Source organism: Nycticebus coucang, chromosome 7 (assembly GCF_027406575.1).
Source record: "Nycticebus coucang isolate mNycCou1 chromosome 7, mNycCou1.pri, whole genome shotgun sequence".
In the NCBI taxonomy this organism is placed as follows: domain Eukaryota; kingdom Metazoa; phylum Chordata; class Mammalia; order Primates; family Lorisidae; genus Nycticebus; species Nycticebus coucang.
In genome coordinates, this window is record NC_069786.1 from 134,650,900 (window position 1) to 134,676,445 (window position 25,546).

The 25,546-nt window shown below is 47.8% G+C and overlaps 1 protein-coding gene and 1 pseudogene across 7 annotated transcripts in view; both read left to right on the forward strand.

The window, feature by feature from the left end:
* The first annotated feature begins 13,115 nt into the window (after nt 1-13,115).
* LOC128590820 (protein kish-A-like) lies at nt 13,116-13,327 on the forward strand (annotated as a pseudogene).
* A 4,112-nt stretch (nt 13,328-17,439) lies between these two features.
* Nucleotides 17,440-25,546, forward strand: part of TRAF3IP1 (TRAF3 interacting protein 1) — a 97,000-nt gene continuing 88,893 nt past the window's right edge. For all 7 annotated transcript variants that reach the window (XM_053597559.1, XM_053597561.1, XM_053597565.1 and 4 more), the window contains exons 1-2: nt 17,440-17,666; nt 25,078-25,146. In XM_053597559.1, the coding sequence (XP_053453534.1) occupies nt 17,544-17,666; nt 25,078-25,146 (192 nt within the window). In that variant the 5' untranslated portion in view covers nt 17,440-17,543. The remainder of the gene's footprint in view (nt 17,667-25,077; nt 25,147-25,546) is intronic.

Below are 25,546 nucleotides of genomic sequence, written 5' to 3' on the forward strand. Positions count from 1 at the left end.
TGAAAGTATTGGCTTCATGCTGTGGACTTGAGACTGCTGATCTGCTCAAGCAAAGCTACCACGATTGATACTACCACTTACTGTGGTTTGCAGTGATCTGCTGTTAATTTTCAGGATCTACTTGGTTTTTTTAGGGGTTTGACTGACTAAGTAAATGGCTAGATGATGGGGGAAAGTATACCTGCACTCTTCAGGCTTTAAGACTGGGATGTAGTCCACCACAGTTGCTGTCGCTCTCTCCAGCCTGCAGTAGTGCTTTTTCTTTACTATCTTGGCAGTGTCAGGGACCCCCACTCAGCTGTCCCCATAACCGCAGCTCTGACTCCACAGTCCAAGGTATCTGGCCAACATGGGGTCCCCCCACCTGCCAAACATCCATTTCAATTATGTATTTGAGGACTTGGGAAATGACCACTGAGTGGCAGATCCATGGGCCCAGTGGACCTTTCCAAATCTAAATCTTGGCCAAGACTCTCTTCATCACCTGACCTCATTTGCCTCTCTCTTCCGGGCTTGAGAAGATGTTTTGTATCTCCAGGTTTCTGTGCTCAACAGTTCTTGAAATGTTTGAATATGTCCCCCCTCTGTTAGCAGTTACCTGAATAAGTGATCTGAGGTCCCTTTGGGGAAGGACTAGGAGGATTTTGACTGGGATGCTCAGAGCCTGGCCCTTCCTTCAGTCACTGGGCTTAGGTCTGAGAGCAGGTGAGAGAGCATGCCGGCATGTTGGGGCAGCTACTTGGTGAGCCTCCTGCACACCCATCTTTGATTTCTTTGAGTTGTAGGAATCAGGCAGGCCCCTTACTGACTGCCCATCCATCTGGCCCCTATAGCTCTATTAACCGTCTACTTACCTCTCTACATGTCAGGTCTTCCTGGCTCCCAGGCTGACTTTACCAGTCTTTCCCATAATTGCACTTGTTCTGCTTCTGGTCTTGAGGCATCCTTGGTCAACCTCTTTGATTTTTTTTTTTTTTGTAGAGACAGAGTCCTACTTTATTGCCCTCAGTAGAGTGCTGTGGCATCACAGCTCATAGCAACCTCCAACTCCTGGGCTTAGGCGATTCTCTTGCCTCAGCCTCCTGAGTAGCTGGGACTACAGGTGCCCGCCACAACACCCAGCTATTTTTTTGTTGTTGTTGCAATTCGGCTGGGGCTGAGTATGAACCCACCACCCTCGGTATATATGGGGCTGGCGCCCTACCCACTGAGCCATAGGCACTGCCAGCCTCTCTGATTTTGGCAGCATATCATCCCTGTTGTTATCAGGGAGCCCAGGCCTATAGCAGCATCTCCTGCGAGCCATGGCCTGCAGAGAACAGCCACCCCCGAGTTGCTCAGCAGCGTGGATAAGCTTCTCGCCAGCTTATTACTTTGGTAAAAGAAGTGCCCTCTGGGTCCTCCAGTGGGACCTGGTCAGCTGGCAGGGCCGGCCTGACATAATGTCTCCAGTCTGGCAGGCCTGCTTTCCCTGACCTTCTTCCATGGCAGGGCTGCAGCCCCTTCACATAGTGAAGTCCATGGCTTTCTGCAGGCTTCCAGGAGCCCCTCTAACGGCACACAAGCTCTGTCTCCTTGGGTCCTGGCTTGGATCAGGGATTGTCTTCCCACACTGATCAATTCTCTCTTCTCCAGATTATGTTCATCCTGTGCTGGCTCCAGCACCCTCAAGATGCAGTCCTGTGTGCACTCCCCTGGGTTCTGCTGGTCTGTGCCAGGTACATCCTACAGGTCCTTTGCAGAGCAGTCCCTTCCTTTCTTAACAGGACAGCATGTCCCAAACAGGTTACGATATGACTTGACTCTTGTAATTCATCTGGTGTCAGGAGGTACTTATTGGGGTCTTGAAAGAAGCAAGTGCTGTCTTGTAAAATGGAGGCCTCTATATGGTCTTTGGGAAAGGGACAAGGGCTAGTGTAAATTTTTATTCACTCTTTTTTTTTTTTTTTGAGACAGAGCCTCAAGCTGTCACCCTGGGTGGAGTGCCATAGTGTCACAGCTCACAGCAACCTCCAACTCCAACTCCTGGGCTTAAGTGATTTTTTTGCCTCAGCCTCTCAAGTAGCTGGGACTACAGGCACCCGCCACAACACCTGGCTTTTTTTTTTTTTTGGTTGTAATTACCATTATTGTTTGGCAGGCCCAGGCTGGATTCTAACCTGCCAGCTCTGGTATATGTGGTTGGTGCCTTAGCCACTCGAGCTATAGTCACCGAGCCTTTATTCACTTCTAAATTAAAAATTTTTGTTATTATTTTTTGAAGACAAGGTCTCCTTCCGCCACCCAGGCTAAAGTGTACTGGTGTCATATAGCTCTCAGCAACCTCAAACTCCTTGGGCTCAAGGGATCCTCCTGCTTCAGCTTCCTGAATAGCTGGGACTACACATATGCACTGCCACACCCAATTAATTTTTAATTTTTTGTAGAGACAGAGTCTCTCTATGTTCTCCAGGCTGGTCTCAAACTCCTACACTCAAGCAATCTTCCAGCCTTGGCCCCCCAAGTGCTGGGATTATAGGTGTGAGCCACTGTGCCTGGCCATATGTTTTATTTTTAGAGTTAGCGTTTTGCTCTGTCATTAGCTCACTGCAGCCTGGAATTCCTGGGCTCAAGCCATCCTCCCACTCTAGCAGCTGGGATTTACAGGCCTGGCTCCAGAGTGGGTCTCTTTTGTAGGTGGGTGTTCCAGGGGAATATGGAAATTCTAAATTTTTTTTGGGGGGGGGAGGCCAGGGCTGGGTTTGAACCCGCCACCTCCAGCATATGGGACCGGCGCCCTACCCCATTTGAGCCACAGGCGCCGCCTGAAATTCTAGATTTTTGAGTGCATCAGTCCAGATGTTCTCCTCCCAATCTCCTGGTCCCATTTGTCAATCAGGAGTCTTGGCTGTCTACCCAGAGATGAGCGTTAAATCTTCTCTGGAGCTCCACTACCCTCATAATTGATTTTGAGTATGGTCCTTGGTGATTTCTGGTCCTTGGTGATTTCTGCTCTTTGGCTGCAGGTGACATTATGTGGTGCCAAGGCGGTCCTCTGACTCTCAGCCCCAGCCTTTAAGGGCCGTTATCCACTGTCTCTGTAACCCCAACCACCACCATCAGGTTTCGCTGTCCTTTCAGATGTCTGAGACCGCGCCCCCTGCTGGCAGCCACTGATAAAACTTCTCAGAGTTGTCCCAGGACTGCAAGTGGTTGGGAGTGGCTTTCAGTTCTCCCTTTTACGCCAATCATGGGGGATTTCTGGTTAGTGGGGATTCAGCTCCAAAATCTCAATTTAGCCTTCACTTCTTCAGATCTTTCTTGATAGCAGCTCTCTTCATTAGAGTGCCCTGGGAAATTGGGTTTGTGTACATAATCAGTTTTTGAATGTGGGCTGCCCCTAGGGAGCTGTGAGTGAGGTAGACCCCTTTGGCTAAGTCACCCAGAGAGGAACTTGGCCGTGAGCCCATGAAGACTGACACTCCTGGCAGCTGGGGCAGAGTGCCTTGGTTCTGAGTGGGGCATCTGCGTGGCCCGCCACAGCGTCCCCTATGATGGCCAAGGCACACTGGTTGAGAAGGCCACTCTTCTTCAAGTACCCACATGTTCATCCCGCCAATACTCATGAGTGCTCTGAGGAGACATCCGGAATGAGCCCCTGCCTTCCTGGACCTTGTGTTCCAGCGGGAAGAGACACAGTAGAAGCCTCAGCCCAGAGGAAGCCCCACGGCATCACGGGAGCATCTGAGGAGGGCCCCAAATGGCCAGTGGAAGACACCTGCAGGATTTCAGGGGTGAGGGCTGGGATGTTCCAGGTAGGAGAACTCAGTCAACTGATCTTCAAGGTGCCAAGATCACACAATGGGGAAAGGACAGTCTCCTCAGTAAATGGTGTTGGGAGTCCTGGATATTCACAGGCAGAACAGTAAAATTTGGCCCTTATCTCATACCATATACAAAAACCAACTCAAAATAGATTCAAGTCTTTTTTTTTTTTTTTTTTTTGAGACAGAGTCTTAAGCTGTTGCCTTGGGTAGAGTGCTGTGGCATTACAGCTCACAGCAACCTCAAACTCTCAGGCTTATGCGATTATCTTGCCTCAGCCTCCCAAAGTAGATGCGACTACAGACGCCCGCCACAATGCTTGGCTATTTTTTTGTTGTTTTTTTTTGTAGTTGTCATTGTTATTTTAGCTGTCCCCGGCTGGTTAGAACCTGCCAGCCTTGGTGTACATGGTCAGCACCCTATCCACTGAGTATGGGCACCTCCAGATTGAGTTTTAATGTAAAACCACAACCTGTAAAACTACTAAAAGAAAATAGAAGAAAACAGGGAAAGATCTTCTTGACACTGGTGTGGGCAATGACTCAAAAAGTACAAGTTATAAAAGCACAAGTAGACGAACAGGATTACATCAAACTAAGAAGGTTTTGCACAGCAGAGGAAACAATAAGCAGTGATGAGACAACCTACAGAATGGGAGAAAACTTTGCACACTATACATCTGACAAGGAGTGAACATTGAGAATATATAATGGACTTAAACCACTCAACAGCAAAAAAACAAATAAGCCAATTCAAAAATGGGCAAATGGGAGAGGTGGTTGACGCCTATAATCCTAGCACTCTGGGAGGTCGAGGCAGGTGGATTACTTGAGCTCACGAGTTCAAGACCAGCCTGAGCAAGAGCAAGATCCCATTTCTACTATAAATAGAAAAACTGAGGCAAGAGGATAGTTTGAGCCCAACAGTTGGAGGTTGCTAGGAGCTGTGATGACGCCATGGCCCTCTACCCAGGATGACAGCTTGAGACTCTGTCTCAAAAAAAAGGCAAATGGCCTGACTGGACATTTCTCAGAAGAAGACATACAAAAATGGTCAATAGGCATGTGAAAAATGTTCAATATCACTAATCATCAGGAAAATGTAAATCAAAATCACAGTGAGATCTTACTCACACCTATAGAATGGCTATTATCAGAGAGACAAAAGGTGGGGTTTACTGAACTCCTATCTTTTGTGTTTTTGATAATAGACTTTTTCTAACAAATAAAAATAATGTAACCTAATTGTATGTACCCTTATATTAATCTTTGGGGGAAAAAAAGACAAAAGATAGCAAGTGTTGCAGGGAGGGAAGCTTGTCCGGATTGGTGGGAATGTAAATGAGTACGGCCATTTGGGAAACCAGATACAGGCTCCCCAAAGTCTGTGAAATCAGTATGTTGAAGAGATTTCTACACTCCATGTTCATTGCAGCAATATTAACAATAGCCAAGATACAGAAAGAACTTAAGCAACTATTGGTGGATGAATGGATAAAGAAAATGTGGGGTATGTACACAACAGAATACCATTCATCCTCACAAAAGAAGAAAATCCCGTCATTTCTGACAATAAGGGTGAACCTGGACGACATGATGCTAAAGTGAAATAAGCCAGGCACAGAGAGACAAATATTGAAATCTCAACAAGTTGAACCCAGAAGCAGAGAATAGAATAGTGGTTGCCAGGAGCTGGCTGAAGGGAGCCTAAGTGAAATGAGGAGAGTTTGTCAAGGGCCACAACATTTCACTTGGCCGGGATGAGTAAATTCTGGAAAGCTTTTATACGCATGCGACTATCGTCAATAATACTGTGTTACATACTTGAACTTTGCTAAAAGAGTAGATCTTAAATTATCCCACTTCGGAAAGATGGTAAGAATGAAAGGCAGTGGTTACGTTGATGAGCTGATCTTCATCATTTCACAATACATACATAAATCAAAATATCACCTTGTACGCTGTAAATATCTACAATTTTTTTTTTTTTTTTTTTTTTTTTGTGGTTTTTGGCCAGGGCTAGGTCCGAACCCGCCACCTCCGGCACACAGGACCGGAGCTCCACTCCTTGAGCCACAGGCGCCAATATCTACAATTTTTATTTGTCAATTATTAATAACGCTGGGGGGGACTAAGAAAAATAAATAAGTAACATGGTAAAAAAACATAGAACTAGGCTGTGTGGCTCTCACCTTCCCTGCTTTTGGGGAGGCCAAGGTAGAAAGACTGCTTGAGCCTAGGAGTTTAAGACCAGGCTGGGCAATATAGTGAGACCCTATCTCTACAAAAACTGAGAAAAATTAGGCAGCTACTGTGGAGACTGAGGCAAGAGGATCACTTGTGCTCAAGAATTTGAGGTAACAAAGAGCTACGATTGTGTCACTGTGCTCTAGCTTGGGTGACAGAATGAGATCCTGTCTCCAAATATATAAAGAAATAAAAGCTAAACCTAAGTTATAAATACTATAAAATTTGCTCTGTGTAACCTGATCTGAATGGAGAGTGTCCAGTAAGAGTTACCATTAGAAGCTCCCTAAAGACATCTGAAAACCTCCTCCGCTCCGCGGTTTTCCTATGCAGGCAGGGTCTATGACACGCAGGATCCCTCAGCTCTCCTCTCCTGGTGTCATCTTTACTTTGACTTGGGCAAAGGAAGTATATCCCAGGCTGCCCGAAGAGGCAGATCTTACACCCCTCACCCGAGAGACACTACCGACCAGCAGGGCTGAAAGATAGTTGTGAAAATTGGCAGGAGGCACTGAGGACTTTGCAGGGTGATGGGGTGCAGACCCCGGCCTCTCCAAAATCCCAAGAGCCTCCTGGGAGGGCCTGGTGGACCCCCACTCCAGGAATGCAGCAGTGGGGAGAGCTCCTGGTATTGTGGTCTATCTACTCACTGTGTATGTCCCTCCACATTCTTTGTGGCACCCCAGTGCCCTCCAGCTTGCACAAGACAGAAATGAAGACTCAGTGATGGGGTAAGAACATATTAGCTGAATTTTGGAAAGGTGGGTGACCTACTTTTGTACCCTAAACTGGGGAAACAGAGCAGAAATTGATACAGGGTTCCCCCATTTGGGGCTGCACGGGGACCTCTGTTTTCTAGGCCTGGGCAAACAGACTTTTTTTCTCCAAACTGCACTCTCTGGATACAAGCAAGAGAGGAGAAAAGCAGTTTTGACAGCATTTCCTATCAACCAGGCCTCTTCTGGAGTAGACTTCCAGCCGCTTTTGCCCAGAGCTAGAAAGACTGCATTTATTTGTTAATACACTCTTTGCTAATCAACATTGAAAAGGTGTCTTTGGGGGCAGCACCTGTGGCTCAGAGGAGTAGGGTGCTGGCCCCATATACTGGAGGTGGTGGGTTCAAACCTGGCCCCGGCCAAAAACTGCAAAAAAAAAAAAAAAGAGAAAAGGTGTCTTTGGTCTGTCAAGTCCTGGCCAAGTGTAATTCTCAAGACCTCCCAATTTAAAAATAGTATATAACCCCTTCAACAAAAGACCCCCCAGCGATTTTCCACTCAGATCTCCCCCCTCTGCTAGAGGTTCTGGTTCCTTTCATTCCTTCCGCTTTCCTTTCTATCTAATAGATCCTATTCTATCACTGATCTTTGTGGTCCCAGGGCCCCTTGCAGAAAGAAATTCCATCAACATAATCACAGGGAGGTTTTCCCACCGGTGTGTGATGTCTGTTTCGTGGGCCTTCCCAGGCCCAGTTTGTCTACCTTCTGCCCAGTGGGCAGACATTTGCTGCCAGGCTATGGTTGCCAGACATTGCAAATAAAAATGCAAGATGGTTAGCTAAATTTGAATTTCAAATAAAAACTGAAAAATATTTTAGTATGAGGATATCACAAATATTGCTTGTAAAATTTTGTAAATATTGCTTGCATACTAAAATTTTTATACTGTATGCTTGCTAGTCATACAGTATAAAAATTATTGTCTATCTGAAAGTTAAATAGAAGTGGACATCCTCGGCTCCGAGCCTGTAGCTCAAGCGCCTAAGGTCCCAGCCACATACACCAGAGCTGGCGGGTTCGAATCCAGCCCGTGCCTGCCAAACAACAATGACAACTACAACCAAAAAATAGCTGGGTGTTGTGGGTGCCTGTAGTTCCAGCTACTTGGGAGGCTGAGGCAAGAGAATCACTTAAGCCAGGAGTTGGAGGTTGCTGTGAGCTGTGATGCCACGGCACTGTACCCAGGGCAAAGGCTTGAGGCTCTGTCTCAAAAAAATTAAAAAGAAAAAAGAAGGGACATCTTATATTTTATCTGATAGTTCCAGCCTTGATTCTCAATGCCCTTGTGGGTCCAAGTCTGGTGAGCCCATCCCCAGCTCTGCACAACTTCTGCCTCCCTCCCTCCCCACCAGCCCTTCTCCATCCTGACCCACATCCAGGCCCTAGCAGATGTGGCGCTCATGAGGCAGGGTCAAGTCAGCCTCCTGGGCCTTTGTCTCTGGGAATGTATGCCTCCTGGTGAGGGGAGGGAGGGCCTGGAAGGCACACTGCTGTGTGACACTCTCTCTCCTGGAGTGAGTCACCGCCCTGGTTAACATTCATTCAGAAATGGCTATTTCAAAAGCCGCTCTTGGCAGTCTTTTACGTTTCAAACACTTTCTTTGTTGTGATTTTCTACAGTAGTTTAATCAATTATCTTTTTTTTTTTTTTTAATGAATGTCTCTTTTTTATGTTTCTATCTTTCGCCCTAGTACTTTCATGACTGTGCAGCTGAGGGGTAATTTAGGCTGCAGGGCCCCTCTCAGCCTGGAGCCTTCAGAACTACAGTCTCCAGGCAGCCTCTGCACTGCATCCTGACCCCACCCTCACCCGGAGCCCCTTGTTCCAGGTCTCTTTCCTACAGTCAGCAATCCTTAGCTGCATATCCTCAGGCCTCTTTCTGCGTGTTGAGGCCTCAGGACACAGTGGCTTAGTGGAGAATTCATGTTTCCCAAAGGCTGCAATGTACAAGGATTTGTGTCCACTCCACTGCCACCTCCTGAGTCAGGCTTTCGGTGGGGTTGGGTAACTCTGCTCCCTTGTCCCAGATCCTCTCAGAAACTCTGATAGTCACGTGGATCTCCAGTGGCCTGTAGTCCCAAAGAGAGTGGTCAGGCCCTGTGCCTCCTTGGCCCATGTGGCCCCCTTTTCTCCAAGGCAGTGGGAAAAACAGGAATTGGCTTCCTCCTTGCGTGTCACTGGCTCAGGGTCTTTGGTAGAACCTCGGAGGCACAGGGCTCTCCGTGTCAGTGTTGCAGGAAGATGAGGCCCAATAGTGAGAAGAGCACCCAAATACCGTGTTTAAAAGACAAAGGGCTCTGGCTTGGGACCCATATCTCAGTGGTTAGGGCACTGGCCACATGCCTGGGGGCTGGTGGGTTCAAACCTGGCCAGGGCCTGCTAAACAATGATAACGATAACAAAAAAATAGCTGGGCATTGTGGCAGGACCTGTAGTCCCAGCTACTGGGAGGCTGAGGCAAGAGAATTGCTGAAGCCCAAGAGTTTGAGGTTGCTGTGAGCTGTGATGCTACAGCACTCTATTGAGGGTGACATAGTGAGACTCTGTCTCAAAAAAACAAAAACAAACAAACAAAAAAAGAGTAAGGGCTTTATTTCAGGCTGCAGAGCAATGGCACAGAAGAATTCAAAATGGCCACACTCCCCAAATGGCTCAGTCTTCTTTTTATCTCCAGTGGAAAAGTTCTGGCCCACGGATACCTTTCTGGTCAGTTTGCATCAAGCTGGAGAAGCTGGCTCTGGCTTTTACAGAACACTGGTTTTGCAGAAGCAGAAGCAAGCATTAGTTTCCAGGTCCCAGGAAGTTAGGTTTCTACGGATTCCTAAGAGCTGAGTCACCATGGGGAGGACCTCGCAGGTATATCCTTGGGGTCTCCTTCAGAACACCTCTGTTCTCTTAGATCTTACTTTTTCTGTGTATTCTCTCTCATTCCCCCCTTTTAAGACTCCATATATATTTTGGGTGGCATCTGTGGCTCAAAGGAGTAGGGCACTGGGCCTATATGCTGGAGGTGGTGGGTTCAAGCCCAGCCCTGGCCAAAAGACTCCATATATATTTTAATTTGAGGTCTCAAATATTAGCTTGCTGCTGCAGGAGCCAGTAATGTTTCATATAGAACAGTGTGATAGTTTTTTTCTTTTTTCCTGATTGACATCTGTCTCAATTATACAGCATATAGCCCTGACTACTAGTGGGAGGAGACAGGGAATAATTAAGCTAACTCTGATGATGACTAGTACTCCTTCTAGTAAGATTTTTAAATTCTCTAAGGGTTGAAAACCAGTCCCTCTACAGGTTTTGAGGGCTTTATCCATTCCAAGTCTATAGCAGGACATGGTCAATGTCTGGGTTTTTCCTTACTATGCCTCATATGACTTTCATTTGGTTATTAATTTGCAAGACTAGCTCCAGGGGTAACACTGACCCATGGAGCAATCTGTCTCCACTGCTCTTTTTTGAGCACGATATTTCTTTTGCTGCAGTCCTCACTGTCTCAGGTACCTTCTATCGTACATTTTCACCTTTCACATTCCATCTCACACCACTTTTCTATGAAATCTAAGGCACAGAAGTATTTCTGATCTGTCCTATAGTTTTCTTCCCAGTTCCCTCTGATGCAGCATCCTCGTGTGGCGCTGCAAGTATTAAACTTCCAGTCACCTGGCTGGGCTTTCCTATTTCCCTGGTCTGGACCAGCACTCGAATTTCAGGGACTGTGACTTCTCTCAGGTCCCCTATCCAGACCTTAATCTACTGTGGGATGGCGGTATACATATGGGGTTTTCACCTTTCTCTGTGTCACATATTGAGTCTTGTATCTGATTATGAGCGAAGGGTCCCTTGTTGGTATCTTCGCATTCATAAAAGGTATAAAAGAGTCAGCTTTTGTCCTATCTTAATGGTGGGGGTGCACAGATCACATTCTTCCTTTCCTCTTTCCTAATCCAAAGACCAATTAAGACAAGTCACACTAGGAATTTCCTCAGGCTTCAGCAGTGTGTTGACTAGCCCGCTCCCAGTATGTGACTGGAGTAGGGCACGTTGACCATCTTAAGTTACTGTTTTTGCTTCCCACAGGGGCAGTGAAGCTCTCTTCAACCTGCTGTGATGGATCCAGGTGAGGATCCCTTTCACCTTCACTGCTGTGGGTGTGGTGAGGATGTCGGCGTAGGGTCCCTTCTACCTTGATTTGAGGGGGACCAGGTTCTGATCCTTGACCTAGACTTGATTCCTTGGAGAGAGAGGGTGTACAGACATGAAAGACTAAACAGAACACAGTTAATTCCCCAAGTGGAGATCTTCTTTGCTGCTCTTCCCAGGGCTTCTACCTGCCAATGGAGGCCTGTTATACCTTATCTCATAAGGGGAGTACCCTGAGCCCTTAGAAGGGGTACATTTAACATTTAACAAGACCAGTGGCAAGGCCAGTGCCAAATTAAGCTTTGCTTCCTGGCAGAGTTTACCCATTCCTGCTTTTATGGTTTTGTTCATGTGCTCTACTCTTCCTGAGCTTTGAGGCCTATATGCCACCAGTTTCCAGGTGATATTCAAGACTTTGGCCGTCATTTGCACTAATCTCTGTTGTGAAGGCCAGTCTATTATCAGATCCAATGTGGACTGGCAACCTAAACCATGGGATGATTTCTCTGGGCAACATGAGCCCTCTTTATCCTGGTGGGGGAAGACTTCCATTTACCTGAATATGTGCAGACCAGAACTAGTAAGTACTGGTTTCCTCCATATCTGGATAACTCAGTCTAGTCCATTTGCATATCTTCAAAAGGGGCTTCCCTGTAGGACTGAATTTCAGGCAGCAGGAATGGTCTCTGTTTAGCTTTGTGTTGGTTGCATGTCACACAATGCTGGCTGACTTTCTTGGCAAGGGTGGCCAACAGGGGAATGTAGAATTATCTCCCCAGAAGCTTCTTAATTTTCTTTTTTGTTCTATTCCAAGTGCATGGCCTCATGCATACAACTTCTATAACCAACCTTAGATTTTTACACAGTAAGCTTTGATATCTGGTGAGGTATGAGTTGGTCGACCAATGGTGCCCTTTGGTGCTCACAGAGTGACCACTGTGTATGGTACCCAGACGCTTGAGTTTTGTCCCAAAGTCAACTTATCAGCCTCTTGCACCAGCATGGCAGTGTCTGCAAGCGTTCTTAGGCATGTGGGCCAGCCATCATTTTGAGACCCTGTCCAGTTGCTTAGAGAGATAAGCAACTGGTCTTACCCAGGGGATGCTACATTCTGGGTGAGCATTCCTTCAGCTGCTCTATTTCTTTCTGATACGTATAATTCAAAAGGCTTGGCCAGGTCAGGGAGGCCTGGCACCAGGTCCTGCCTGCAGTTTTTCCTTTGGCCTCTTGAAGGCTTTTGGTTGGTCAGATTTCTACACAGTTGGCTCCTTTTCTCCCCCCTTTTGGCTTCATACAATGGTTTGGCCAGTCTGTATGTTTTACACAGTCTTTCATAGAAATCTCCAGGGTTTTCATCTGGCTTATGCATGACCTCAGTCACCTTGCATACGTTTGTGGCTTTCTGGCTTTCCTACAATGACAGGGACGGAGCTGAGATTGGGTCCAGGGTAAGAGAAGGAAACCAGTTAGCAGTCATCTACAAGTATCTACAACTACTAGATTTCGAGGCTAAGGTTTGCACAATGAGAACATTAGTATTCTTATTTACTGACTTAGCACAGTTCTTAAGATAATACCTAACTTTATGAGTCCCTACAGAACTGATCCAAAGTTCTGGGCAATTCAAGTGAATATTCCTGAACATCGGTTGGGTATGGGGCCACTTATGAGGCCATGTTGCAGCCACACCATTTACTGGGAAATTCTCATTTAGGTTCCAATTTTTCCTGAGGTATCTATATAGACACAGCAGATAGCATTTAATACTGCACACGTTTTTTCCAGTGTAGCCAGCAGGTGACCCTTGTTGAACCTTAAGGCTTCAGAGCAAATATGACTACTGTATATAATTCTATATTCTTTGGCCAGTCTCTTAGTCCTGTTTAACAGATCAGTGTAGTTAAACATCTTTGTCTCATTTTATGAACTGGAATTTTAGACAAGGCTGGAATCTAATACAGGTGGGACACAGTTTTTTCCTTTTGAACTATTTTTCTCTCTTTTATCACTTTGCTAAAATAAATTATAGCAGAACTAATTTAATTGCCACAATAAACTGTATTTTCAGTATACTGGGTCTGATTATTTGCATAAAGTGCAGCAATAATAATTATTAGCCATGGTGGGTGGGGTACTGCTAGTCTCACGATGTCTGCCATTTTCAATTTTCTGTTGACTGTAATCTTGCTGGTTATATGTACTTGTGTTTATATCTGATCCTTGGCACCCAGCCTCCTGGACAGAAATAAAACTGGACTGTGGGGTATATTTTGGAAGTGTGCCAGAATTGGTGAATGGAAAGGTCCTTATGTTGCAGTGTGCTGTATGGGGTGGCCTTCAGCATCCTCGTCATACAGTAGCTTGGAAAAATGCCAGAATCTCAGTGATCACACCTGCAGAAAATAATGGAAAGAACAGTTAATCCTTTATCCCCAGACATGGAATGAGATAAATCTCCAGATGCTGTTCTCTATTTTTGTGTTACTGGACCAATGTTCTATATAAATAATTAAGATGCAAGCATTTAATACTTGGAGAGTTCAGTGATCTGTAACAATTAACCTCTGTCCTGTCACTACACAATTACATTCTGCACATGTCATTCTGTTTTTCAGACACCAGTTGTAAACGAGGTATCTCTAAGACACAGTAGAAAAGAAAATGGCAAATTACTCAAGTTCCTTTCACTATGATTTGGAAGTGGTAAATCTTTCTAGAATGAGACTTTTTTTTGGACTATATTTTTTATTGAGGAAAAATGGTTCGTTTGTGTTGGTAAGGATTGCATTTATATTTAATAACGCTTGCTTTTATTTTGGGCACACCATTTTGATCATTAACCAGTGTACCTCAAATCCGAGTTATCTCTGTAGTTTATTACAAGTGTTTAAAATATTTAAAATAAGCCCATTTAAGTCTTAAGAAGATAAATGTCAAATGTAGATGATAGAAGTCATATGTAGGGGAATATTACAAGCATAAGTTTTACCAGCTAGCTGTTGTTTCATGAAAAAGAACATTCTCAGAACGAGAAGAGTAAAAAGAATAATTATAGAAAAAAAATAATTATTAGCTATCTAGGCTTTTCTTCCTTTTAAAACAGGATTTGCTGGAACCTTTTATAAGGAATCTCAGGTTAGACTTGAAAGCCTTTCATGAGCCCAGGTTTTATCTGTGCCATTAAATACCTGTATGCATTGGGTAAATTCCTCTTCTCTTGAGGTCCCCAAGCACATTTTGATTCCTGGATCTGACCCGGAAATGTTATTGGTGCGGTATTCTGCCAGTCTTTCCAGCAGACTTTTTTTTTTTTCTATTAAATCATAACTGTGTACATTAATGCGATCATGGGGCACCATGCACTGGTTTTATATACAATTTGAAATATTTTCATCAAACTGGTTAACATAGCCTTCCTGGCATTTTCTTAGTTATTGTGTTAAAACATTTATATTCTACATTTATTAAGTTTCACATGTACCCTTGTAAGATGCATAGTAGATGTAATCCCACCAATCACCCTCCCTCCACCCATTCTCTCCCCTCCCCTCTCTTTCCCCTTTCCCCATATTCTTAGGTTATAATTGGGTTATAGCTTTCATATGAAAGCTATAGTTTCATAGTAGGGCTGAGTACATTGGATACTTTTTCTTCCATTCTTGAGATACTTTGCTAAGAAGAATATGTTCCAGCAATTCTAACTGAAGAGAAATGGAAAGTTATGCTTACACAAAGACTTGCATGTGAAAAGTCAGTCATAGCTGCATTATTCACAAACTATCAAAAAAGATCCAGTGTGGTGGCTCATGCCTGTAATCCTGGCACTCTGGGAGGCTGAGGAGGGTGGATTGCCTGAGCTCACAGGTTCGAGACCAGCCTGAGCAAGAGTGAGACCCCACCTCTAAAAATTGCCAGGTGTTGTGGGCGCCTGTAGTCCCAGCTACTCGGGAGTCTGAGGCAAGAGAATCTCTTGAGCCCAGGAGTTTGAGGTTGCTGTGAGCTGTGACGCCATAGCACTCTACCTAACAAAGAGTCTAACAAAGTGAGACTCTGTTGTTGGGGCCCAGGACTGGCCAGGTTGCTGGTCCCCAACTTATCTAGATTCCAGACTTGGACTGCTAGGCTACTTTCTCAGGAACAATTGCTGTTAGGTGCCTGAGGACTATTTGCTTTAGCAGAAGGGAGAGAGAAAGACAGTACTTGAGGGAGTAAAGCAGTCTTAGTAAGAAGAATACATCTAACTGTCTTTTGTAGAGAGAGACGTGTTCTGTAGGCCGGAGAAGCCACAGAGGCAGAGCGAGAGGGTCCGTGATGGAATGTGTGCTCTCTACTGCCTTCTCCGCTAGCCTCTTATAGACACACTCTCGTGGCTCTTAACACACAGGTGTAGAGACTGCCAATCACTGATGCTCTCATCTTGCCAACTCTCATGTTTGTTAGGAGAGCCAAATCCCTCCCCATGCCCTTTTCACCAAGGTGTTACATTACCAAGCTAATTCAGGTGTTTCTTATAACTCTCACTCCTTGCCATATGCTATATGGGCTGCTACACCATCTCAAAAAAAAAAAAAAAAGAGAAAATAATCAAAAAATTAAACTGACTCAAAAGTCCATCAACTAGTGAATAAACACATTATGCTATGGAATACCACTCAGCCACAAGAAGGAATGTCATATTAATATAGGTAATGACATGAATAAATCTCAAAAACATTGTAAGAGAAAGAATAAAATATGCAACGCTATTAAGCGTATGATTCCATTTATCTGAAACTCTAGAAAAGGCAAAATTATAATTTCAGAAACCAGATAAATGGCTGTTTTGGTCTGGGGGTAGGGAGAACTGCAAATGAGCAGGAAGAATGTTTTGAGGTTCATCAAACACTAAATTGCTTTTTTTAGGACAGAGTCTCACTGGGGCCAGCATGGCACAGGGGTGGCAGGGACTGTTCTGTATCCTTGTTGTGCTAGTGGTAACATAATTGTATATAGTTAACCAAAATGCACCAACTGTACACTTAAAATGTGTGGATTTTATTGTATTAAATAATAACCAAATACAAACTTCAGATGAAAAAGACCCCCACATCTAGATAGATCATGTGCAAACTTCTAACTAATTTTGAAGACAGCCAGAAACATCATAGACTGCAGAACAAAGAATTACAGAAGACTTTTACCAGGAAACAGGGCAGAACGGAAGTCAATGGAGTAACATCCTTAAAGTGCTGAAAGAAAAAGCAAAGTCACTCAGAATTCTGTTCTTTTATGCCTAATAAATACTTGTGAGTAAATTTATTGGAGCAGGTTGTAGGGGGCCATGAGAGGAAAACTATAAAAATGCAATTTAGCACTCAGCGCCAGTCGCTCAGTGGTTAGGGTGCCGGCCACATACACCAAGGCTGACTAAGCAACAAACACAATTACAACAAAAAAACAGCTGGCCATTGTGGGTGCACACCTGTAGCCCCAGGTACTTAGGATCCTGAGGCGAGAATCGCTTAAGTCCAAGAGCTAGAGGTTGCTGTGAACTGTGACGCCACATCACTCTACCCAGGGTGACATAGTGATGAGACTCTATGATGAGTGATGAGCGAGAGAGTCCGTGAAAAAAAAAATGTAATTTAGTATTTGATGAACCTCACAGCCTGGCCTGAGATCAGTTGTCTGCATAACTTTTCCATTGCCAGCTGAACTGTGGTAAAAGAAATAGTAAAAGAAGTTCTTCAGACAAGACATGTTTGATACTAAATGGAGACTGAGACCCACACTTAAAAAGCATTGAAAATGGTAAAAAATGAATGTAAATTAAAAGTTAGAAAGGTATTCTTTAGAAGAACTGCAGACCACAAAGCTCTCAAATTATTGGAAGGATTTCTGCAGTGGACCTGCGCATGACAGGTAGAAGGCAGGGACAGAATCGCAGACACCTCCTAGGACAGCGAGGGCAGGGTTCTGTCCTGGTTTCAAGGCCTGAGACGTCATTCAGTCATCATTGCCTTCCTGGGAAGTAGACAGGACAGGCCGGCACATTATTATCTGTGCTTTATAGGAAAAGAAAGGGAATCTCAGAACAAACAAGTTATTTGCCCAAGAAGCCACATCAAGTACCAGACAGGACAGTATTTTCTGTTCCGTGTCTTTGGGGATAACACGGTCCAGCCCCTCTAATGAACCAGTGCCTACGACAGCCCTCGAAATTCCCGAGGCAGGCAGCGGGAAGGTTGGACGTCACGCAGGTGGTAACCCACGCTCCTGGAGCCAGGGCGAACACCCGCTTTCGCGCCGCAGGGTGGGAGGCGGCCTCTGCGCAGACCAGACCTCCTGCCCGCCTGCACCGCGCGGGGCCTGCCAGCAGTGGGCGGGGCGCCCAGAGCGTCCGTTGCTAAGGCCGCGCAGCCCTAGCGACCGAACGCCCTGCGGCCGCCGCGCAGGCGCTGTTTCGGGGCTCCGGTGCACTGTGGGATGGAAACCCGAGCAGCGCGTCAAGGCGGGACCGGGCGGCGGCGGCCGGGCCGGCGGCGGCCAGGGACCCGGTCTTAGGCTCGGCCGGCCAGACGGGAGGCGGACGCCGCCATGAACGCGGCGGTGGTGAGGCGGACGCAGGAGGCGCTGGGGAAGGTGATCCGGAGGCCGCCGCTGACGGAGAAGCTGCTGAGCAAGCCCCCGTTCCGCTACCTGCACGACATCATCACCGAGGTGGGCGTCGGGTCGGGGTCGGGTGCGGGCCGCGTAAGGGGCTGGGTGCGGGCCGAGGTGCCGGCGCGGGTCCGAGGTCCGGGGCTAGGCTGTCCCCGCGCTCGGGGTGCGGGGGCCGGGTCAGGGGGACGGGACTGGGCCGGGGTGCTGGTCGGTCCAGGGTCGGGGTCAGAGACGGAGTCAAGGCCAGAAGCAGGGGTCGGATCGAGCTGTGTGCGGCCTCTGCGCCGGGAGCCCGGCCTGCAGTCCGAGGGGAGACCAGTAGGCCCAGTTCCTCGGTGCCCTGGGCGTGGAGGTCCTCGTTCTCACTAGCCCCCTAGGCTGGCTCTTGCAGGGAGGCTCCAGGTCCCCGAAGAAGCATTCTTCTTTCTTTCCCGCCTGTCCGCTTATCTCTAGAGCACACCTTCCATTCTGCCTGCAGAGCTGTTTCTGTCCCCACTCCCACCACCCCATTACATTCCTCTCGGTTACCCTGCAGCGTGCAGCGCATAGAGGGTGCTCCATAAATCTTGGGAGAATGGAATTAGGTTTCTCCGTATGCCCCCTCAGCCCTGAATTTCCCTCCTCACCGCATTAATGAACAGCATTGGATGAGTTTATTGGAGACGGTTGTGGGGGTACAAGACAGGAAGAACCGTAAGGGAGCAAGTTAGTAGTTGCTGATAAACTTTACACATGCGTAATTTGCGATTGCTTGTGCCACTTCTCACCACGTGACGTGGGTGAATTCTCCAGTGAGTCTCAGGTGAATGGCACTGGTAGGGTACATAGAAATGACACAACAAACATTCTCTGATGAATGGAACCTGTCAGGGCTCCTGGTAACTCTCAGGTGTGTTCCACAGGGGGTGCCAGTACCCATTTCCATGGTGAGCTGGGGAGCACTGGGGAACAGCAGGGGCGCTCTTAGAGTTGGAGGAGTGAGGTGGAACTTGCAGGTTTCTAGTGGCTCATGCTTTCAGCAGTGGTGGCCTTGTGGCTTTCTTTCCCCCAAGGTAGGGCACAGTGGTGGCCTTCCAACTCCCTCACTTTCCTCACAGGGGGGCACAGTGGTGGCCTTCCAACTCCCTCACTTTCCTCACAGGTAGGGCACAGTGGTGGCCTTCCAACTCCCTCACTTTCCTCACAGGTAGGGCACAGTGGTGGCCTTCCAACTCCCTCACTTTCCTCACAGGTGGGCACAGTGGTGGCCTTCCAACTCCCTCACTTTCCTCACAGGTAGGGCACAGTGGTGGCCTTCCAACTCCCTCACTTTCCTCACAGGTAGGGCACAGTGGTGGCCTTCCAACTCCCTCACTTTCCTCACAGGTAGGGCACAGTGGTGGCCTTCCAACTCCCTCACTTTCCTCACAGGTGGGCACAGTGGTGGCCTTCCAACTCCCTCACTTTCCTCACAGGTAGGGCACAGTGGTGGCCTTCCAACTCCCTCACTTTCCTCACAGGTAGGGCACAGTGGTGGCCTTCCAACTCCCTCACTTTCCTCACAGGTGGGCACAGTGGTGGCCTTCCAACTCCCTCACTTTCCTCACAGGTAGGCACAGTGGTGGCCTTCCAACTCCCTCACTTTCCTCACAGGTAGGGCACAGTGGTGGCCTTCCAACTCCCTCACTTTCCTCACAGGTGGGCACAGTGGTGGCCTTCCAACTCCCTCACTTTCCTCACAGGTGGGCACAGTGGTGGCCTTCCAACTCCCTCACTTTCCTCACAGGTAGGCACAGTGGTGGCCTTCCAACTCCCTCACTTTCCTCACAGGTAGGGCACAGTGGTGGCCTTCCAACTCCCTCACTTTCCTCACAGGTGGGCACAGTGGTGGCCTTCCAACTCCCTCACTTTCCTCACAGGTAGGGCACAGTGGTGGCCTTCCAACTCCCTCACTTTCCTCACAGGTGGGCACAGTGGTGGCCTTCCAACTCCCTCACTTTCCTCACAGGTAGGCACAGTGGTGGCCTTCCAACTCCCTCACTTTCCTCACAGGTAGGGCACAGTGGTGGCCTTCCAACTCCCTCACTTTCCTCACAGGTAGGCACAGTGGTGGCCTTCCAACTCCCTCACTTTCCTCACAGGTGGGCACAGTGGTGGCCTTCCAACTCCCTCACTTTCCCCACAGATAGGGCACAGTGGTGGCCTTCCAACTCCCTCACTTTCCTCACAGGTAGGCACAGTGGTGGCCTTCCAACTCCCTCACTTTCCTCACAGGTAGGCACAGTGGTGGCCTTCTAACTCCCTCACTTTCCTCACAGGTAGGCACAGTGGTGGCCTTCTAACTCCCTCACTTTCCTCACAGGTAGGCACAGTGGTGGCCTTCTAACTCCCTCACTTTCCTCACAGGGGGGCACAGTGGTGGCCTTCCAACTCCCTCACTTTCCTCACAGGGGGGCACAGTGGTGGCCTTCCAACTCCCTCACTTTCCTCACAGGTAGGCACAGTGGTGGCCTTCCAACTCCCTCACTTTCCTCATAGGTAGGGCACAGTGGTGGCCTTCCAACTCCCTCACTTTCCCCACAGATAGGGCACAGTGGTGGCCTTCCAACTCCCTCACTTTCCCCACAGATAGGGCACAGTGGTGGCCTTCCAACTCCCTCACTTTCCCCACAGATAGGGCACAGTGGTGGCCTTCCAACTCCCTCACTTTCCCCACAGATAGGGCACAGTGGTGGCCTTCCAACTCCCTCACTTTCCTCACAGGGGGGCACAGTGGTGGCCTTCCAACTCCCTCACTTTCCCCACAGATAGGGCACAATGTGGCCTTCCAACTCCCTCACTTTCCCCACAGGTAGGGCACAGTGGTGGCCTTCCAACTCCCTCACTTTCCTCACAGGGGGGCACAGTGGTGGCCTTCCAACTCCCTCACTTTCCTCATAGGTAGGGCACAGTGGTGGCCTTCCAACTCCCTCACTTTCCCCACAGATAGGGCACAGTGGTGGCCTTCCAACTCCCTCACTTTCCCCACAGATAGGGCACAGTGGTGGCCTTCCAACTCCCTCACTTTCCCCACAGATAGGGCACAGTGGTGGCCTTCCAACTCCCTCACTTTCCTCACAGGGGGGCACAGTGGTGGCCTTCCAACTCCCTCACTTTCCCCACAGATAGGGCACAATGTGGCCTTCCAACTCCCTCACTTTCCCCACAGGTAGGGCACAGTGGTGGCCTTCCAACTCCCTCACTTTCCTCACAGGGGGGCACAGTGGTGGCCTTCCAACTCCCTCACTTTCCTCACAGGTAGGGCACAGTGGTGGCCTTCCAACTCCCTCACTTTCCTCACAGGTAGGGCACAGTGGTGGCCTTCCAACTCCCTCACTTTCCCCACAGGTAGGGCACAGTGGTGGCCTTCCAACTCCCTCACTTTCCCCACAGGTAGGGCACAGTGGTGGCCTTCCAACTCCCTCACTTTCCTCACAGGGGGGCACAGTGGTGGCCTTCTAACTCCCTCACTTTCCTCACAGGTAGGGCACAGTGGTGGCCTTCCAACTCCCTCACTTTCCTCACAGGTAGGGCACAGTGGTGGCCTTCCAACTCCCTCACTTTCCTCACAGGTAGGGCACAGTGGTGGCCTTCCAACTCCCTCACTTTCCCCACAGGTAGGGCACAGTGGTGGCCTTCCAACTCCCTCACTTTCCTCACAGGGGGGCACAGTGGTGGCCTTCTAACTCCCTCACTTTCCTCACAGGTAGGGCACAGTGGTGGCCTTCCAACTCCCTCACTTTCCTCACAGGTAGGGCACAGTGGTGGCCTTCCAACTCCCTCACTTTCCTCACAGGTAGGGCACAGTGGTGGCCTTCCAACTCCCTCACTTTCCTCACAGGTAGGGCACAGTGGTGGCCTTCCAACTCCCTCACTTTCCTCACAGGTAGGGCACAGTGGTGGCCTTCCAACTCCCTCACTTTCCTCACAGGTAGGGCACAGTGGTGGCCTTCCAACTCCCTCACTTTCCCCACAGGTAGGGCACAGTGGTGGCCTTCCAACTCCCTCACTTTCCTCACAGGGGGGCACAGTGGTGGCCTTCCAACTCCCTCACTTTCCCCACAGGTAGGGCACAGTGGTGGCCTTCCAACTCCCTCACTTTCCTCACAGGTAGGGCACAGTGGTGGCCTTCCAACTCCCTCACTTTCCTCACAGGGGGGCACAGTGGTGGCCTTCCAACTCCCTCACTTTCCTCACAGGTAGGGCACAGTGGTGGCCTTCCAACTCCCTCACTTTCCTCACAGGTAGGCACAGTGGTGGCCTTCTAACTCCCTCACTTTCCTCACAGGTAGGGCACAGTGGTGGCCTTCTAACTCCCTCACTTTCCTCACAGGGGGGCACAGTGGTGGCCTTCCAACTCCCTCACTTTCCTCACAGGGGGGCACAGTGGTGGCCTTCCAACTCCCTCACTTTCCTCACAGGTAGGCACAGTGTGGCCTTCCAACTCCCTCACTTTCCTCACAGGGGGGCACAGTGGTGGCCTTCCAACTCCCTCACTTTCCTCATAGGTAGGCACAATGTGGCCTTCCAACTCCCTCACTTTCCCCATATGTAGGGCACTTTATTGTTCTATAGACTTTGCTTTGCTCATTTTGGCCCTCTTACCTTCAAGATGTTATAGTGTGTACTCACCTGGAATATGAGTCTCTGTGTTTAAAACTTTTCTTCTTATAAGCCTAGGACTCTGGGAGGCCCACCCTGAGGAAGAGTGAAACGTCATCTCTACTAAAAGGAGAAAAATTAGCCACATGTTCTGGCAGGCTCGCATTCTGTAGTCTTACTAAGGGGGGAGGCTAAGGCAGGAGGGTGGATTGAGCCCCGAGTTGGAGGTTGCAGTGAGCTATGATGATGGCACTGGACTCTACCCCTATACTTGGAGTGACATAGCAAGAGTCTGTCTGAAAAAACAAACAAAAATTCCAAACCCTACTTTTGGTTTCAAATCCACTGACATCCTGAGGGCTTTTGAATTGGGCTTCTCCTTCAGCCAGTACAGCACTCACAGTCTGTCCTGGCTGTGTGGAGGGCCCAGGACAGTGTGCTGTGTCACCCACACCCTGTGAAGTAGGTTTCATCCTCTGACCTTGGGAGCCCAGATGTGAGCCCCGTCCACTACAGCTGTAGCTGCCAAAACCTTTCATCTTCTGTATTTGTCCTGTCTGCCTCACAAGTGCTGAGCTGTAGGAGGGAGGTGTGGGACATGCGTCTCATTCTGTAGACCTTAAGGTGACACTCAGCTCGTGTTGGCAGCTTGGTGACTACCTGGTAGCTGGTTGGAGGGTGACGTCAGGGAAAGGAGGAACACTGAAGTGGGAATTGACTCTCTTGGTCAGGTACCCACATCGTGTGGAATGCTTTTCTTCCACAGACTTTTTCTTATCTAATGCCAAAATTAATTTCTCTCCCTGTCTAAAGGTAAATACTTTGAATTGCCACCTACTTGATGAAAATATTGGAAGGACTCATGTAATGGAAAGCATTTTCAGATAATAGGTGGAAAGCTTTCTATGAAAAAAAAAATTTTGGCTCAGCACTCATAGCACAGTGGTTACGGTGCCAGCCACATGCATCAAGGTTGGCGGGTTCAAGCCTAAGCCTGGGCCAGCTGACCAACAATGACAACTGCAGCAAAAAAATAGCTAGGCCTTGTGGGCGGGTGCCTGTAGTCCCAGCTACTTGGGAGACTGAGGCAAGAGAATCGCTTAAGCCCAAGAGTTTGAGGTTGCTGTGAGCTGTGACACCGTGACACTCTACTGAGGGTGACATAATGAGACTGTCATTATGTCCTTGGCTGTGTACTGTAGCGTGTATCATAAAGTGACATAATGAATTTTTTTTTTTTCAAAAAAATTTTTTTGAAACAGGGTCTCACTTTGTCACCTGGGCTGAAATGCAGTGGTGTTGTCATAGCTTTCTGCAACTGCAACCTCCTGGGCTCAAGTGATCCTCCTGCCTCAGCCTCCTCAGTAGCTGGGAGCACAGGCATATGCCACTACCAGCTAATTTTTCTATGTTTTGTGGAGATGTGGTCTTGCTATTTCCGAGGCTGGTCTTGAACTCCTGGCTCTAGTGATCCTCCCACCCTGGCCTCTCAAAGTGCTAGGATTACAGGTGTGAGCTGTAGCCCTAGAAAATTCTTTACTGTCCCTGAATATTGTATTCAAATAGCCCATTTATATTTTAACTGAAGTTAAACTGACTATTCTTTCATTAAGCCAGGCATTGATCCTGTGACATTAATGTCTCTTGTCACTCAGAATTATTGCTTACAACTGCCAGCATCCTGAGAAGACCTCAAAAACTTATGGGAATATTAAATAAAGGATGCTTTTAATGTTCCACCTGTCTTCAGAAGAAAAACAATAGTCTGGCTCTGAAGTAGTTTGATGTGGAATGAAAACTTCTAGCTTAATTAATAGCTAACTTGATGCAAATTAAGTAGTTGTAGTTTTATTTCAGAGAAGGAGATTGCATTTAGGTGGGACTATTTTGTTGTTGTCTTTGAAATATATCTTGCAAAATGAACACATGACCTGGCAATGTGCACGTTTGGGCCTGCCTGTCCTTACTGTGTGCCATGCAGCCTGTTGGGGAAGGGAACCAGCTGCTCTGTTTCATTTTTTAAAAAATGCTTGTTGCTACCCATTATATTGGCTTTACCATAATCTACCACATTTCGAGAAAACTTTAGCCTGAGAGAACCCAGGGCTTAGGGTGGAAAGGAACAGAGAAAATCACTGCCTAAAAGCTGATTTTAGGGGTAATTAGGAGGTACAGGTTACCTGAGGGCAGATTTAGGGAGTGTGAGGCAGGAAACAAAACTGACTTGTACAGAGTACCCCATTCTTCTAAAACGTGCATAACAGCAGGCAGTGTGCGGAAAGACCCTCCAGAATGCCCAGTTTTAGAAAGCTAGGCTGAAAAGTTCCTTTTCTTTCTGGAATCTGTTCCCTCCACTGCACCTGAGGGAAGTGCAGCTAGATCCTTCCCTGCCTTGGAACTGTCCCAGGCCTCCTCTTGGTCATTAGGCTAAGTTCACATTCCTAAGTGGCCATGAAGGGCTTCCAGGCTAGGCCCCTTGTGTATCTCGGGCTTCAGTCTCCTGCTTTCCCTTAAGCAGGATCCATGGAGCCCTGAACCTTGTATTTGTCTGTCTGGCATGTGCTTCCTAAGTGCACCCTCCCCTACTCTTCTGTAAGCCTTCTGGGCTTTGTCTTTGACTCCTTCTGGGGAAGGACTGCCTACCCTCAGGCTTCCTTAGCACCCTCAGGGTGTTTGTAATGTTCACCTGCCTGACACCCTCCCCCACCCCCTTAGGGACTTGTTGAGTAAGTGGGTGATCTGAGTCGGGGCTGCCAGTGGGTTCTGACAGCGTGGGGTACAGTGGCTGAGGCTGAAGAGGAGGTTATCTTGTGACGGGTTTCTGATGGCTTCCTTTTATCTTTTGAAGGTGATTAGAATGACTGGTTTCATGAAGGGCCTCTACACAGACACCGAGATGAAGTCTGATAATGTGAAGGTGGGTTTGCCTGGGGTTCCTCCTCCTCTCCCCACCCCTGGCCTTGATGTGTGGGGACTTTTCCTAGGCTGTGTACTGTAGCGTGTATCATTTATTTGCTGGAGTATGGTTGGAATACAAAGTCTATTAACTGGTGAATTGATGTATGTAACTTTCTCATTTGTAGCACCTACATGTCATGTTAATTTTATTCACTGAAAAATAGAATTAACACTTCAAAGGTTAATACTAGCCTATCACTAAATTAAAAGCTTTAATGAATTGTTTTGTTTTGTTATAAAAGGTCAGTATTTTAAAATTTGTCATACATATTTAACTAGTTTTTTACGTAAGCAGGTTCTATGTTGTGCTTGTTGAAAAAACTGAAGATAATACTAACTCTTAGAAGTATTTTAATATT